The 14,394-nt window shown below is 41.6% G+C and overlaps 3 protein-coding genes across 6 annotated transcripts; all 3 read left to right on the top strand.

Annotated features, from left to right (window-relative positions):
- The first annotated feature begins 93 nt into the window (after window positions 1–93).
- LOC103989623 (chlorophyll a-b binding protein 6A, chloroplastic) lies at window positions 94–1,330 on the top strand. Its single transcript, XM_009408522.3, has 4 exons — window positions 94–362; window positions 437–539; window positions 641–929; window positions 1,026–1,330. The coding sequence occupies exons 1-4, from the start codon at window positions 181–183 to the stop codon at window positions 1,175–1,177; spliced, it is 726 nt and encodes a 241-aa protein (XP_009406797.1). The 5' UTR covers window positions 94–180; the 3' UTR covers window positions 1,178–1,330.
- Window positions 1,331–1,765: 435 nt separating this feature from the next.
- LOC135581425 (protein SCO1 homolog 1, mitochondrial-like) lies at window positions 1,766–4,801 on the top strand. Of its 4 annotated transcripts, none has more exons than XM_065114578.1 (7): window positions 1,766–1,921; window positions 2,857–2,936; window positions 3,024–3,155; window positions 3,447–3,536; window positions 3,659–3,819; window positions 3,910–3,991; window positions 4,570–4,801. In XM_065114578.1, the coding sequence occupies exons 3-6, from the start codon at window positions 3,140–3,142 to the stop codon at window positions 3,940–3,942; spliced, it is 300 nt and encodes a 99-aa protein (XP_064970650.1). In that variant the 5' UTR covers window positions 1,766–1,921; window positions 2,857–2,936; window positions 3,024–3,139; the 3' UTR covers window positions 3,943–3,991; window positions 4,570–4,801. The 4 variants fall into 4 exon arrangements, with proteins under 4 accessions (XP_064970650.1, XP_064970649.1, XP_064970648.1 ...); XM_065114577.1 differs by having other exon boundaries at window positions 4,096–4,801; XM_065114576.1 differs by having other exon boundaries at window positions 3,028–3,155; window positions 3,910–4,801.
- A 1,013-nt stretch (window positions 4,802–5,814) lies between these two features.
- Window positions 5,815–14,323, top strand: LOC103989621 (calcium-dependent protein kinase 15-like). Its single transcript, XM_009408519.3, has 8 exons — window positions 5,815–6,827; window positions 7,752–7,895; window positions 7,986–8,138; window positions 8,769–8,881; window positions 8,954–9,130; window positions 10,452–10,579; window positions 10,664–10,763; window positions 13,845–14,323. Exons 1-8 carry the CDS (start codon window positions 6,134–6,136, stop codon window positions 13,926–13,928), a joined length of 1,593 nt encoding a protein of 530 aa, XP_009406794.3. The 5' UTR covers window positions 5,815–6,133; the 3' UTR covers window positions 13,929–14,323.
- Window positions 14,324–14,394: the final 71 nt, after the last annotated feature.

Genomic DNA, 14,394 nt, shown 5'->3' with positions numbered 1-14,394 from the left:
GTCTGCGGCCAAGGAGATGGAGCAGCCAATAGGAATCTGGATTAGGATTCGCCCCTTATCCAGTTCAGATCCCTGTCCCCCTGAAGGGCTGTGCTTTTATCAGCCCCACGTCCTGTTCGCCTATTTCATATCTCTTCGATAACAGCAGGAGCAGCGGAGAAGGAAGAGTGAGGCGAAAAAATGGCATCCAGTGCTTTGAGAAGCTGCGCCGTCCTCTTCCCGAGCCTCCTCTCGTCTTCCAAGTCGCAGTTCGTTAGCTCGGTCGCCATCTCATGCACCAACGGCGCGTCCCGTTTCTCCATGTCCGCCGACTGGATGCCCGGCCAGCCACGTCCCCCGTACCTCGACGGCTCCGCCCCCGGGTAAGCACTGCATGTCCAACGCTTGACGCTCGAGATTGGTGATGACATCTGTGTTCTGCCTTGGACGCTTTCAGTGACTTCGGGTTCGATCCGCTTCGCCTCGGGGAAGTTCCGGAGAACCTGGAGAGGTACAAGGAGTCGGAGCTGATCCACTGCAGATGGGCGATGCTTGCTGTGGTAATCTCTCTCTCTCTCTCTCTCTCTTTCTCTGTCTCTCTTCTGTGCTCGTGCAATCGCTTTAACTGTGAATGGCCATCACACGCACTGTGGTTCTTCAGCCAGGGATCTTGGTGCCGGAAGCACTGGGCCTGGGCAACTGGGTGAAGGCGCAGGAGTGGGCGGCGATCCCCGGCGGGCAGGCGACGTACCTAGGCAACCCAGTCCCCTGGGGCACTCTCCCCACCATCCTCGTCATCGAGTTCTTCGCCATTGCCTTCGTGGAGCACCAGCGCAGCATGGAGAAGGACCCCGAGAAGAAGAAGTACCCCGGCGGAGCCTTCGACCCGCTGGGCTACTCCAAAGACCCCGTCAAGTTCGAGGAGTACAAGGTCAAGGAGATCAAGAACGGTTCGCCCTCCTTCCTCTTCCACTCTCCATTCATCGCATGCGTCCTTTCATGGCTCACAGTACTAATTGGTCCTCTCTCCGTTTGTTCGTTCGCAGGTCGTCTCGCTTTGCTGGCCTTCGTGGGCTTCTGCGTGCAGCAGTCGGCGTACCCTGGAACCGGGCCATTGGAGAACTTGGCAACCCACCTGGCTGACCCATGGCACAACAACATCGGAGACATTGTCATCCCCAGATCCATTTTGCCATGAACGAGACCGAGAGAGAGAGAGAGACAGAGAGAGCTCATCCTGTCACTCCTGCAAAATCCCATGTAAAACATGTGCTTTCCGTGCACTCATCTCGTTGTAACACAAAGAACGTATATGGCTTTCCATATAGACGATCGATGTTGCTTCCTCTTATCCTTCTTTGCCGAACACCAGGATGGATGATTTAGCCAGGAGGAGAAATGAAACATGCCTTTATTTTGGTAGGGAAGAATGGTCTGCCATGCCATGAACAAAGATAAAAAAAACTTGTTTTGATTGTTATTCTTGAAAAGAGATGAAGCAATTTAAATATCTTTGCTATTCCACTCACCACCTGTATCACAAACTATGATTCGATTGAGTCTTTACGTTGGAATAATATCCATTAAATCATGATAATTTAAATACTTAATTCATATCATTACCGACACTGCATTTATGCTGGGAAAAGTGCTTTAAGATTCGAGAACGGGAGTAGGGAGAAAGCCAATTGACCTGAGAGAGAGTTGCTGGGTCTTCAGAGGTTCGGATCTTGACCCGATATAATCCGAATTTGATCCGTTTCGTTCTTGACGTAATAATTTTAATCGATGGTTCCGCTGTCTACCCGAAACCCTATAGTTAACACGGCGGTATGATTCGTCTCGCTTTCTCTTCCTTCCTACCATAACCACCTGCTTCGATCTCCTTCGAAGAGATGGGCTTGATCGCAAGAGAGAAGGATCTGCTTCCCCATCCTCTCCGGTAGTCGAGATTGGTTCTTCATCTTGTTGCTAATTTTCTTGCGTTTGTAGAGATTATTTAGGGGATAAAACTTGAGTTCCTTCGGTTCATCGTAGTAGTCTGGGACAAGATGCTGTTTGAGTGGCCTCTCTTTCTTTTTGCTCTTATTTTGTGCTTATTTTGTTCAAGCTTAAAGATCATATATCCTTTTCTTTTCCCCCTCGAAAACAAGAAGAGGCTTGATAAGAATGAACATACAATCCAATAGTATGCCGATCGGGTCGAATTTCTAACGGCGGCTGGGGATATAAACGAGATCGGACTTGTATCATGTCTTAGCGTTTCCCATCGTCGCATATAGCGTTTAGGGTTTAAGGTAGGACTTGGAGTTCTTTGATTTTTAAGACGTGTGGAATAAGAAAACATTGACTGTTATAAAATTTCAAGATTTCCTCTCTGCTGACCGATCTTTCGTTAAGGTTTTGAGTCTCTTTTGGATTTTTAATCAACAGGGGATGCTTGGCTTGGTCATTAAGGTTGATTAGTTGCAAGCGTAGTTTGGGAAAAAAAACTATGTGGTTTGCCTTTTTAAGCAGGTTTCAGATTGAAGGTTTGTTCAAAAGAGAGAAAGGAAAATCAAGAACTTGAAACAAGATGGTAAAGCAATTGTGAAAAGACTTTGAGGCACTTTTGTGTTAAATAATTTTGATGTACGGGTGAGTTTGTCCTAATGCTTCTTGTGGCACCTCAACATGGTCTGCGTTAGCCCATTGATGAACTGTCATAATCCTTTAGTCATTGGAATTTCTTTGTTTATTCTTGATCGTTCTTTTCCATCCTAGAAATTTTGGTTATCTATTCACTCATTTTCTGTTCTGCAGTTTATATGTTGCATGTTTCTTGAACGTGTTGAACATTTCATTAAATTCAAACATGGAATATAAATTTACTTTCAGGTTCTTTTTCTAAAGCAATGAGCAGGAGTAAGGGATTTCAAGCTTTTTTTGGCTCACTAATTCTTGGAAGATATACTCAGGTGATTATTACATATGCAGCTCTAATATTCAAATTTTTTGTACTTTTGTTTATGTAGGCATGCAATCTCATTTTGAATGTGATTTAGGCAGTGAACTGAAGTATTGGCACGGTGCAGTGCAGTTGGTATGCAGCAATATTTGAAACAATGGCTGCCTTTCATTAAAGAGTAGTTTGAGTAACTTATATCATCCGATTTTGATAATGATGATAGTTTGGGGTAAGATTTTCTTGCTTCGTATATGGTCAGTGTTATTAATGTTTCAGTAGTAATTGTGAGACTGTTATTATTGTGATCTTACAAGAAAATCACATTATTATGCAAATTTCATAATAGAGCATCCTTTTCATCCATTGGCCTTTTCATGCACCATAGTTACTTGCATTTCTTTTGTACTCCTTGGATGCAGCATTCATCTTTTGGATAACTAGCCCCATTTCATATGATTGTTACTTTTATTTTCAATATTTGATCAATAGAATCCCTGATCACTAATATATTTTCTACCAGAAGCAAAGGCAGGGATGGAAGTCGTACCTGTTTTCATAACGGTTGATCCTGAGAGAGATAATGTTGAACAAGTATGTGAATGTGTGAAAGGTATTTTATCTACATTCTTTGGTTCATACAAGTGGTTGGTAGCAAATTTTTTTGGTAGTCTAATATTAATAATGGATTAGATGTTATTCTTATAAGCTAGATTTCTTTGCTTTGGATTGCAGAATTTCACCCAGACTTAATAGGCTTGACTGGTACAGCAGATGAGATTAGACCAGTTGCTCATGCTTTTCGAGTCTATTACATGAAGATGGAGCAGGAGGGTTCTGACTACCTTGTCGACCACTCTATTGTTATGTACATATTGCTGATAGAACCTTCTCAGGTGCAATTTATTTAACAGGTGTCATGCTGCATTTTTGTCGGCGACAAGCCAAGGTGCGAATACAGTGTATGAGGTTTCCCGCTAATGTAGGATCTCAAGGGGATCAGTCGCCTTTGTTTATAGAGGAGCTGTTCCCACGACGTGAAGACACTGGCATGGACAGGGTCACAGGGTACAATTGCCAACTGCATGGATATTCAAATTCTGCCTCTTGATTTTATTAATCATGATTGGTATTTAACTGCAAGTTATGATGGCTTTCATTATCATGAACAGGTATTGTTGGCTGATTCAACTATGAGCATTTTGAAAGTAGTTTCTTCCATGATCATTTCTGCCTCAACTTGAGTGGTATTACTGAATCTTCCAAAACAGGTTACATGATGACGGCAGGACCATAAAAGAAGAGTTTGTGAATGGTCCTACATATGTCATAAATTTTATGGTCATTTTGTCCATTCAGTATTAACATGATTCATAGAGACATTTAATATAATCGCTTTTAGTGTGACCTTCTGTCTTGTATTTTGCAATTTCAAGACCCAGATATTTGAATGCATCTCTAGGTCTGCATCTTTACATGTAAAATTCTGTTGGATTTTGATGCATACATGCTGATTACTCTGCTTGAAGTTGTATTGTTTACTGAAATCACTTCTTGTAGTGGGCTGAAGCTTGTAAGCTGTCATAGATCTTTTAAACATGTTCTGGCAATTAGATCCATTGTACTGATTTTTTTGTTCTGAACAGCTTGCAGGTGCTTGATGAACCCAAACATGGAGCTTGTCAAAATTTTTGGCAAGAATTATGATGCTGATGCACTTGCAGAAGGTGTGGTCAAAGAGATCAAAGCATGCACATGATAGATCCAATGGCATTCTTTTTCCACATGCCAAGTGGGCAATGTCGATTTTGCTATCCAAAACTCGAACTTATTTGTGAATTAATCATTAATGCATTCATTCATGTGTTAGGCATCATAGTTCTACGGCAACCATGTTTCTCGGTGTGATTTTGAGTTGGTAATAAGCTGTAGGACTGTACAAAAGTATTGTTTCATAAGCATCCTCTTCTAACTCATACAGAGTCAGTTCGAACTCACATGCATAAGAGATTAAGATTAAGATTTTGACTTACACAAAGATTAAGATTAAACTAGGTTTTCGATATGATCTCTCCATCAATTAAGGTTTTTAGTAAGTAAATAATAATTTCTTAACTAATTTTCTTAATTATTGACGAGCCTTACTCTACCTTCGTCTAACTAGTCTGTTATGTGTTAAATCTTGGTTAAGATAACTATTTTCTTATGTGTAAAAGTTATTTTTTGAGAAAAAAACTGTTGATAGTATTCCCATCATGTATATTGGTTACTTAATAGTTAGAGGATCTATTGATCAGCTTGACAAAATCTACCTTATTTGTATAAGTCGAAGCCGTCATGATCAAAGATGAGCTACTAAGCTATTTGATATCTCCGTTGATTGCATAATATAATGTTTCGATCAAATATGTCACAATAGCGAATCTTTATTTTTTAAGAAATTAATAATATGATACTCACACGTATAGAATAATCGACCAAGCACCGAGACATCCGAATGTCAAAGGCACCGGTGAATTCTTGTTAATTCAAAGGAATTGGACATATTTATAATATTACGAAAAGCCACTTATTACAATATCTTAAGACTTGCCAGTTTAACTTGAATATATTATTAATACGGTGACGCGCTTTGCACGTGTGAGTGCGCCTCGTGTCCGAGCCCAACATGTTGCTTGATCTCCATCCGCGTCACGGGGATCCCAGCTCACCGATCCAGTTGTCGACGAAGCAACTTTGTCCGTGGCTAAATCGTAAACCGACCGAAACGGCGCTCCGATCTACCTACCTTGTGATTGGAGGCTACGACGGCTCCGGAGTGGGGTCCCGGAAGGGCTCCGAGGGTAACCAGCGAACAGGTAATTTTTTTGTGGGGCCCCGATAGAAGGAGCCCTCCCCGGTGCCTCGGCGAAGGCGCTCGTCGCTCGGCGGACACTCGGTCCCCCGTGCTTCCCAGTTTAGACATCAGCGTCTACCGACTACGGCCGGTCAACCCTCCTTCCCTGTTCCTTCGTCTGTCCCTTCTCCGTTACAACGCCATCCCCGCTTCCCCTTCAGCTTTAATTAATCCTCTTCTTCTCCCATTAATCCAAACCAAACCTAAACCAAACTGCTCTCGTCTCATCCCATCTCCTCCCTCTCTTTCCCCCCATCTAATTCGGACTCCATCCACGGGATAAGAGCGGAGAAGAGCGAGGAAGAAGAACCCCAATGGGCAGCCGCGCCTCCCGCCACCAGAAGGAGCCCCCATCCCCCTCACCGGACCTCCCCACCCCTACCCGCCCCCACCCCGACCCCCCCGCCGCCGCCCCCGCCCCCGTCCCCGTCCCCCCGGCTGCTGCCGCCTCGCCCAAATCCCCCGCCCCCACCGTCCCTCGCCCGGTCCCCTCCGATGTCGGGCGCGTCCTCGGCCGGCCCATGGAGGACGTCCGCGCCACCTACAGCTTCGGCCGCGAGCTCGGTCGCGGCCAGTTCGGGGTCACCTACCTCGTCGTCCACCGCGAGACCGGGAAGCAGTTGGCCTGCAAGGCCATCGCCACCCGGAAGCTCGTCCGCCAGGACGACCTCGATGACGTCCGCCGCGAGATCCAGATCATGCACCACCTCACCGGCCACCGCAACATCGTGGAGCTCAAGGGAGCCTACGAGGATCGGCACTCGGTCAACCTCGTGATGGAGCTCTGCGAGGGCGGGGAGCTCTTCGACAGGATCATCGCCAAGGGCCATTACTCCGAGCGAGCGGCCGCCGCCCTCTGCCGAGAGATCGTCAGCGTTGTCCATGCCTGCCACTCCATGGGCGTGATGCACCGGGATCTTAAGCCAGAGAACTTCTTGTTCTTGAACAGGAGAGAGAATTCACCACTCAAGGCCACCGATTTCGGGCTCTCTGTCTTCTTCAAGCCCGGTAAGTTAATAACGTTTCTCCCTTTCCGTTGATTTGCTAATAAGTCTGCAAGTGCCCATTTCCTCATCCTTCTTAGGATCACAATAATTATTCGGAGCAGCTAATGAGCTATGCTTGGACTCAAACCAAAACGTACCACCAGTCAACAAAGAATATTACATCAGAGAGTAATCTTTTGAACATAAATTGATTACTTATTGTAGGAACAACTCGTTGTTTGTTGACATTAGAACTCTTATCCTAGCAATCATCACTTGATCTCTGATTTTGCTTGAGGAGACTTGATGTACTAATCTGATACTAGTAGATGCAATGGAGTTTGAAATGGAAGGAAAACCATGCCAAACATATTCTTCAAGATACCTTCCTACCTATATATGTCCAGAGCCAAGTCTTTTCATTGTTCCTTGTGCTGGGGCATGAGACCGGCTGTTCAAGCTCCCTGCTCTCACTCTTCACCATCCAATCAAACCTACCAATAGGTGGATCCAATATATTGGAAAGGGCAGCAGACAATGGATACTTTTGAGTGTATGTCTAAAAATGTAGTTATAGGAACATAATGTTTGATAAGTCTAAAAAGCTTTTGAGAAGATATGTAGCTGCCCAACTAAATTAACTTGTCCACTGTCACCTTGGCTTAGCGATGAGTCAGACTTCTTTATCGATTTAGCACACCTCTGTCCTGACCATAAATTTTGCGGTAGTAAACCGATACCCATTTTTTGTTGTATATTCAGTTCCTGTTTATACATGTTCTTCGGTATGTTCTGTAAAAGAAAATCAAACATGTGAAATGATTCTTCATCCAAAGGAAATCCTACCGGATGTCTTTTCTGTTCTTAAGTATTCATGCATAATTGTGTTTTCTTTTAATAACAAAAGCTTCATACTTAGACCAGAAAAACCAATTGTGTTGTGCAGGAGAAATATTTAATGATCTTGTTGGAAGTGCATATTATGTTGCTCCCGAAGTTTTGCGGCGGCAGTATGGAGCAGAATCAGATATTTGGAGTGCTGGAGTGATACTGTACATCCTTCTTTCTGGTGTTCCTCCTTTTTGGGCAGGTTTGTTAATTATGAAGATAAATGAGCTTGAAAATTGTCATCTGAACTTGAGTATAATCAGTTGAAGAATATAATTTTTCGTTTATGCAGAGACTGAGGATGGTATATTTGATGCTATATTACATGGTTATATTGATTTCTCATCTGATCCTTGGCCTTCTATATCTCCTGGTGCAAAAGAACTGATAAAAAAGATGCTAAGAGCAGATCCTAAAGAACGACTTACCGCTGCTGAAATTCTGAGTAAGCTTTGACTTTTGTCCCATTAACAAACTGGGTTTCCATACCTAAAATTGCTTAGCTCCTGTACCGAATTTGTGCATAATGTTCCAGTTTAAGGTGACGGTCAATAAGATTGTTGCATTACAATGCCCCAAGTATGAGGTAATGATTGGTAAGGCGAATGCATTAGTTGTGCCGGTTATAAGGTCATATTCTATTAAAATTTGAAGTATTTCTTGGATAAATTGGTTGCTTTTAATTCATCACGGAGTTTGGTTTTAAATTTTATTTTTTATTCTTCAAAATTTTATGAACCCATATTCATTAGCTCCAAATAAGTGAAGGACGTACAATATTAGTGATATTGATTAAACTCTGTAAACACTTTTTTTCCATTAAGAGTCAACTGATGTTTAGTATTTCTGTTCAATTTGTTAACTTGATGATGACGCGGCACATCTAAACTCAATCTATTCTGCCTTCACTTGTGGTTGCATGCATATTTGGATGTCTCTCCTACATCAAATCTTGACCTGGGTCATATTTACAGTGCCCAAACCAGACGAATATCTGCTTCCTATTCTTCTTATAAGTTATATCACTCGTCAGCAAAAATATTTCACTCGGTTTGACAATTGAAATTGTATGCAGACTATCCATGGATGAAAGAAGATGGTGCACCTGATAAGCCACTTGATCTTACAGTTATGAATAGAATGAAGCAGTTCAGAGCAATGAACAAGCTTAAGAAAGTGGCACTGAAGGTGAGGTGTCTTTGCATTTTCTTCTGGATCTATATGGATATTCTACACTGACCACAAGATATGGTTGCCCAGGTCATAGCAGAAAGTTTGTCAGAGGATGAAATTATGGGCTTGAAAGAGATGTTCAAATCAATTGACACTGACAATAGCGGGACTATAACTTTTGAAGAACTGAAAGCAGGCCTACCCAAATTGGGTAATTTGGGCATCAAGATTTCTGAATCTGAAGTTAGGCAGCTGATGGAGGCAGTATGTTTTTTTCTTTATCTTTCCCTTGCAAAGGCACATTTGTTTTTCTGTTTAACTTCTTGTTTGATTATATTCTTGGACAATGGGCCCAAGTACTTAAGCAGATGCTCTGGCTTAAATTTGTGAATTTAACCATAGAAACAAGCTTTGATGGAGTTAATTCCTTAATGAGAGTTTTATTGAATTTAGTATAGAGACCAAAAATTAGTTAGCTGGCATTTGAAAAGATATGCCACATACCGTGATTTCACTGCAAAAAAACAATTGAAACTGGTGGATCAAGTCTTTTATTTGTGCCACTTGATCTGTCATCCATTTTACAAGAAAAGCAGCTGCTATTGCCAGAATTACTTAAAAGAATGTTGCCAGTCATCTGCTTTATGTTCCATCATGAGAATATTATAAGAACCATAGTGATATACAAGCTTTAATAAGAAATATTTGGAAATTTTCAAAGTTCAGTCACTATGAACATGTTTATTAGAACCTTCTTAAGCAAGGGATGATATCTTTACTCTTGTATAAGATGTTTTCCTAGCTAAGAGTGGTAACGAAAGCCAAAGTCTAAGATTGAAACAGAAAAAAAAATAATGTTTCTTTTGCCAACAATGGAGCGTATGGCTGGAAAATATTCATATGATGTCATGTTGCTCCATTTTGCCAATTCTTGAGAGACACTAGTTAAGCTAAACACATGTGACTCATAAATGAATGGGTTAGGTTCTGGTCTGAAAGAACTTAACCCAAATGTGGGTTGATTGTGAACAATCTGTTGTGGATCTGTCATAGTCGGACGGCAAGTATTCACAATCTCTTGCATTATGCATTTCCATCTGTCTTGATTATCAGCCATATTTCTATTTCTACAAGAGCAAAACTGAAATCAACAGCAATTTCTTTATTTCAAGGGGGATGAGTTCTTTTCTATCTTTAGGTTATGAGGCCTGCTACAAGATCATTTGTCTTCTGGTCAACTTTATGTCAATGGATGCTAAAAGACTTTAATACATTCCTCCATTAGTATGTGGGTCATCATATTCTTTCCGACTGCTGTCATCCAAGTCTTGTTTCATACCCACAGTGCAACATATCTTGTCTGAAAAATTACTTAGTATGCATGTGATGTAAGTAAACACTAAATCTCATGCCAGTTACTTGGCATGTTTTAGTTGCAGCACTCACTCATTCAACTCGAATGTTTTTGCAAGAAGCAAACATAACTTTCCTGTTATCAACTAACTGTTGTATTTATCTTAAAAATTGCTATTGCTCCATGATTTAAAGCACTATAGCACCTAATGTGACCTAATTTTCATGGCAGGCTGATGTAGATGGAAATGGAAGCATTGATTATATTGAATTTATAACGGCTACAATGCACATGAACAGAGTGGAAAGAGAAGATCACTTGTACAAGGCATTTGAGTATTTTGATGAAGACAAGAGCGGGTAACCTTGTCTTTACTTGATTGAAAGTTCTTCAATATTTAAATGCAAGTGAATAAGATTTATTTTCATCCTTCTCTTACCTAGGTATATCACTGTTGAGGAATTGGAGCAAGCTCTCAAGAAGTATAACATGGGTGATGAGAAAACAATAAAAGAGATAATTGCAGAAGTTGATACAGACAAGGTAAGTCTTTTCACATCCTTCTTTTCAGGAAGTAAAATTTCACTTCATGATCGAGCCTTTTTTACATTTTGATGGTGTCCAATGTGCATGGAGGTGTTGATGACTTTTAATCGTAATGCATACTATATTACCTTTAGGCACTTAGACTAAAAAAAGTAACATGTTTAGAATGTTGTCACATAATAAGACAGGATACCACGTCAAACTAGAAAAGAGCTGGTGACTATGTTACTTCCAATGCTGATCAGCAGGTCCACCATTTGGCCAGGATACTGATCAAGAATGAGTGGACGTGGTTTTACATGTAACCTTGTAGTGTCAATTGATGCCATGCTTCATCGTTTTCCTAGGCTCCGATCTCTGCTTAAATTTTCTGCTGAACTTTACAACTTGTTTGACTGAATGAGGATGAGTTCATCTCTATTGGTTTTAATCAGTCAATTGCAGATGGACCTGGAGCAAGAAGTTGATACTAAGTAAAATATTAGAAACATGTTTTTCCTTTAGGAGGCAGAATTTTGTTTGAGAATCATGGAAGGGTTTAGGAAGAATCACAAAAGGAATCAAATAGAAAAATAATTAAAAAATAGCATAATATACAAGTAACTGTGTGCAAAGATACCTGAAGATTGTTCCATCCAAGGATTATCACATCCAAGTTTTTTGAAGTTTTTTCTTTAAGTAAATAGAACTTCATTTGATAAAAAAACTGAGCAAGAGGGCTGGATGAGCTCTCTAAATCATCCAGGGTACAAAGCATTGAGAACCCAGAGGTTCTGCCAAAAGCAGCAAGCTGGTGAGCCTTGCTGTTAACTGTCCTGGGAATATAACAGATGCCGGACACATGAAGATTGAACATTAATAGGAGGATGTCTGAAACAACTGCTTGTAGCTGCCAGGGAGAGTGCTGGGAGCCATTGACAATGTGGACAATGGCTTGCACATCGGTTTGAAGCAGAAAGTTCCGCCAGCCCTCCACTTCAGCATGCCTAAGAGCTTCCACCATAGGAGCATTGTGGGCTTTTCAGACTGAGCAGCCAGCTGCAAGTGTTCTATCAGTAGGGGACTGTAGTATGAAGCAAATACATGCGTGTAAATCAGGTGAACGAAAAGATCCATCACACTTTAAAATATAGTCAGAACACCCTTCTCTAGTTGGAGAGATTTGAGGAATCAGGTTGGTTGTCCCCGTAGGCAGTGGATATGGGCTGAGTTTCATTCATAAGGGCTAGAGCCCTGAAAACTAAGGTGGAAGGACTGACACAACGGTTGCGAAATCTGGCATGGTTCCTATTGAGCCAAAGGGACAAAAGAAAGTAGGAAATAAAACTGAGAATCCAGCTAGAAACAGGTTTCTCATACCCTTGACCTTCCTGCAGCCAGGAGCCCAATGACCATGAGTCAAAATGTTTGAATCTGATCCCTATGCTATTCTGGAGGAGGCTTCAAAAGGAGAGGGAAAAGGAGCAGTTAAGGAAAATATTAGTAGAATCCTCAAAGAGATGACAGACATAACATTTATTTGTTTGGTGGCTAAGGATGCAGGCAAGGAGATCAGAAGTTGGCAGACGATTTCAGCAAAGTTTCCAAAGAAAAACCTTCACTTTTGGGGAGATAGGAAGGTGCCATATCGCCTTCCAGCCATGTCAATCCCTTTCGTTAGGCTCATATTTGACGAACTGATAGGCGCCACTCGAGGAAAGAGAGTCCAATGGGTTGGGCTGCCAGATCCATGAGTCATCACTGGGCAGCCTAGCAATGTGAATCCTCAGATTCTTTCAACCAAAGAAGGGTTAAAAAGCAATTCAAGTTTCGTAAGGCTCCAGCAGTTTGAGTCCCACAGATCAGAAACATGGCAAAAAGATGTCATAACCCCTATAACCATTGTAGGCCAGAAACTAACAGAAATGTTGTCGATCCAAGGATCAGTTCAGATGTTAGTGGTCCTCCCATCCCTTATCAATTTCCTAAATCCAAGTCTGATGTCCTTAGTGAGCAGATTGATGTTCCTCCTAGATCTGGACAGGGTGGAGGAATTAGAATGACACCAGGGGTGGAGGTCTTCATGTTTGGCTTTAAGGATGCGGACCCAAAACGAATCAGCATTATTGAGGATAGGCAGAATTGTGTTTGGTGCAGATGGATCTTTTAACTGTGAGTAGATCCCTCAGCCCAAGCCCGTCATAGTCCTTGGGCTTGGTGATGATTTCTCAGCTTATAAGATTCATCATAGAGGAGGAGGAATCAGAATTCCAAAAGAAATTCCTAACAATTCTGGTCATATGATTGAGGATGGAGTCAGAAAAGCAGCAGTTTAAGAGGTGTGTAGGAATAGAGTTAATCACCGAATTGATTAATACCATTTTCTCCACTTGGGATAAAAGGCCTTTGTACCAGCCTTTGACTTTAGACAAAGCTTCACCCACCAAGATGTTTTGATGGGTTTGGGCAAGGCGACCTAAAGATAAGAAAGAGCTTGAGTATTTAACGGGCCATGTCCCTTCCTTGATTCCAAGAGCACTGCATAGGGACTGTTAAGTGTTTTTTGAAGTTACTGGTGCGTAACTACGTAAATTACTGGTATTATCTTCATAGGGACATAGTATACTGGTAGTAGGTGTACAATTTTCGCTGCACTGAATATCAATGGTAGGCGATCAGCAGTTACCTGTATCACGTTTCTATTATGTTTCTGGGAGTACTTATGGAACCTTGAGGGAAATGGATTATTAGAGCCCTTGGCATGTTAAGAGAAAACAATAAATGGTGAATCTACAAAAGTGGAGGATAGGAGTTTGGACCCAAAACAAGGGAGTTCTTATCTTCGTTTGGGGTTGTAGATGGCACATTTTAGAACTCAAAAGTTAGATCTTCCAGATTGCCTAACTTGTGTTTCTTTTTTCTGCTGTTTTAGTAAGGTGCTTGTTGCCATGCGGAATCATGAGAATTGATATCTTAATTAGTACTTTTCCCTGCAGAATGCCCATTAATATTATGTTCAGTTTCGGCTTAACTACTATTTCTATCATGGGTTTCAAGGATCAGAAGTAGTTGTCTTATGCTCGTCTTTGATAAATGCAGGATGGAAGAATTAATTACGATGAGTTTGTAACTATGATGAGAAAAGACAGTTCAGAGGCCATTCAGACCAGGCGGCGTAAGTAAGACTTTTGTTGATATGGTGATTACAAAGCTTGTGTGTTCACTATTTGTGGAAGAAAGGCAGGTCAGGAGTTGCATTCATCTGCGGAAGGATCTCAGTTTCTAGTAGAGAGGAGTTTGGTCTCTGGAGGATAAATATAGTCATACGGTTGCAGCTTGAAATATTTAGAGCCATGTGCAGATCGAGTGTAATAGATTCCTCAGCAGGAGAGCGTTTCATGCATTTTGTACAACGAACAGTACTGTCCTGTTGATGGATCTGCAACTGCAATCGAGCTCCTCCTTCCCTTTTGGCCTTCGTCAGAATTAATCGAATTGGTTGTTCTTGGATGAAGAATGGAATTCTTGGTATCAGGAAAGAACGATCTGCCAACCCAACTGTGAGTTGCAGTTTTCAAGTCTCTTTACATGTTTCCTTCCTTATACACACATGGTTAAAACTCTATCATGGTATTGGTATTTAAAGAGT

The sequence above is a fragment of the Musa acuminata genome, chromosome BXJ2-6 (genome assembly GCF_036884655.1).
Source record: "Musa acuminata AAA Group cultivar baxijiao chromosome BXJ2-6, Cavendish_Baxijiao_AAA, whole genome shotgun sequence".
Classification (NCBI taxonomy): domain Eukaryota; kingdom Viridiplantae; phylum Streptophyta; class Magnoliopsida; order Zingiberales; family Musaceae; genus Musa; species Musa acuminata.
This window is presented reverse-complemented; position numbering and strand designations above follow the sequence as displayed.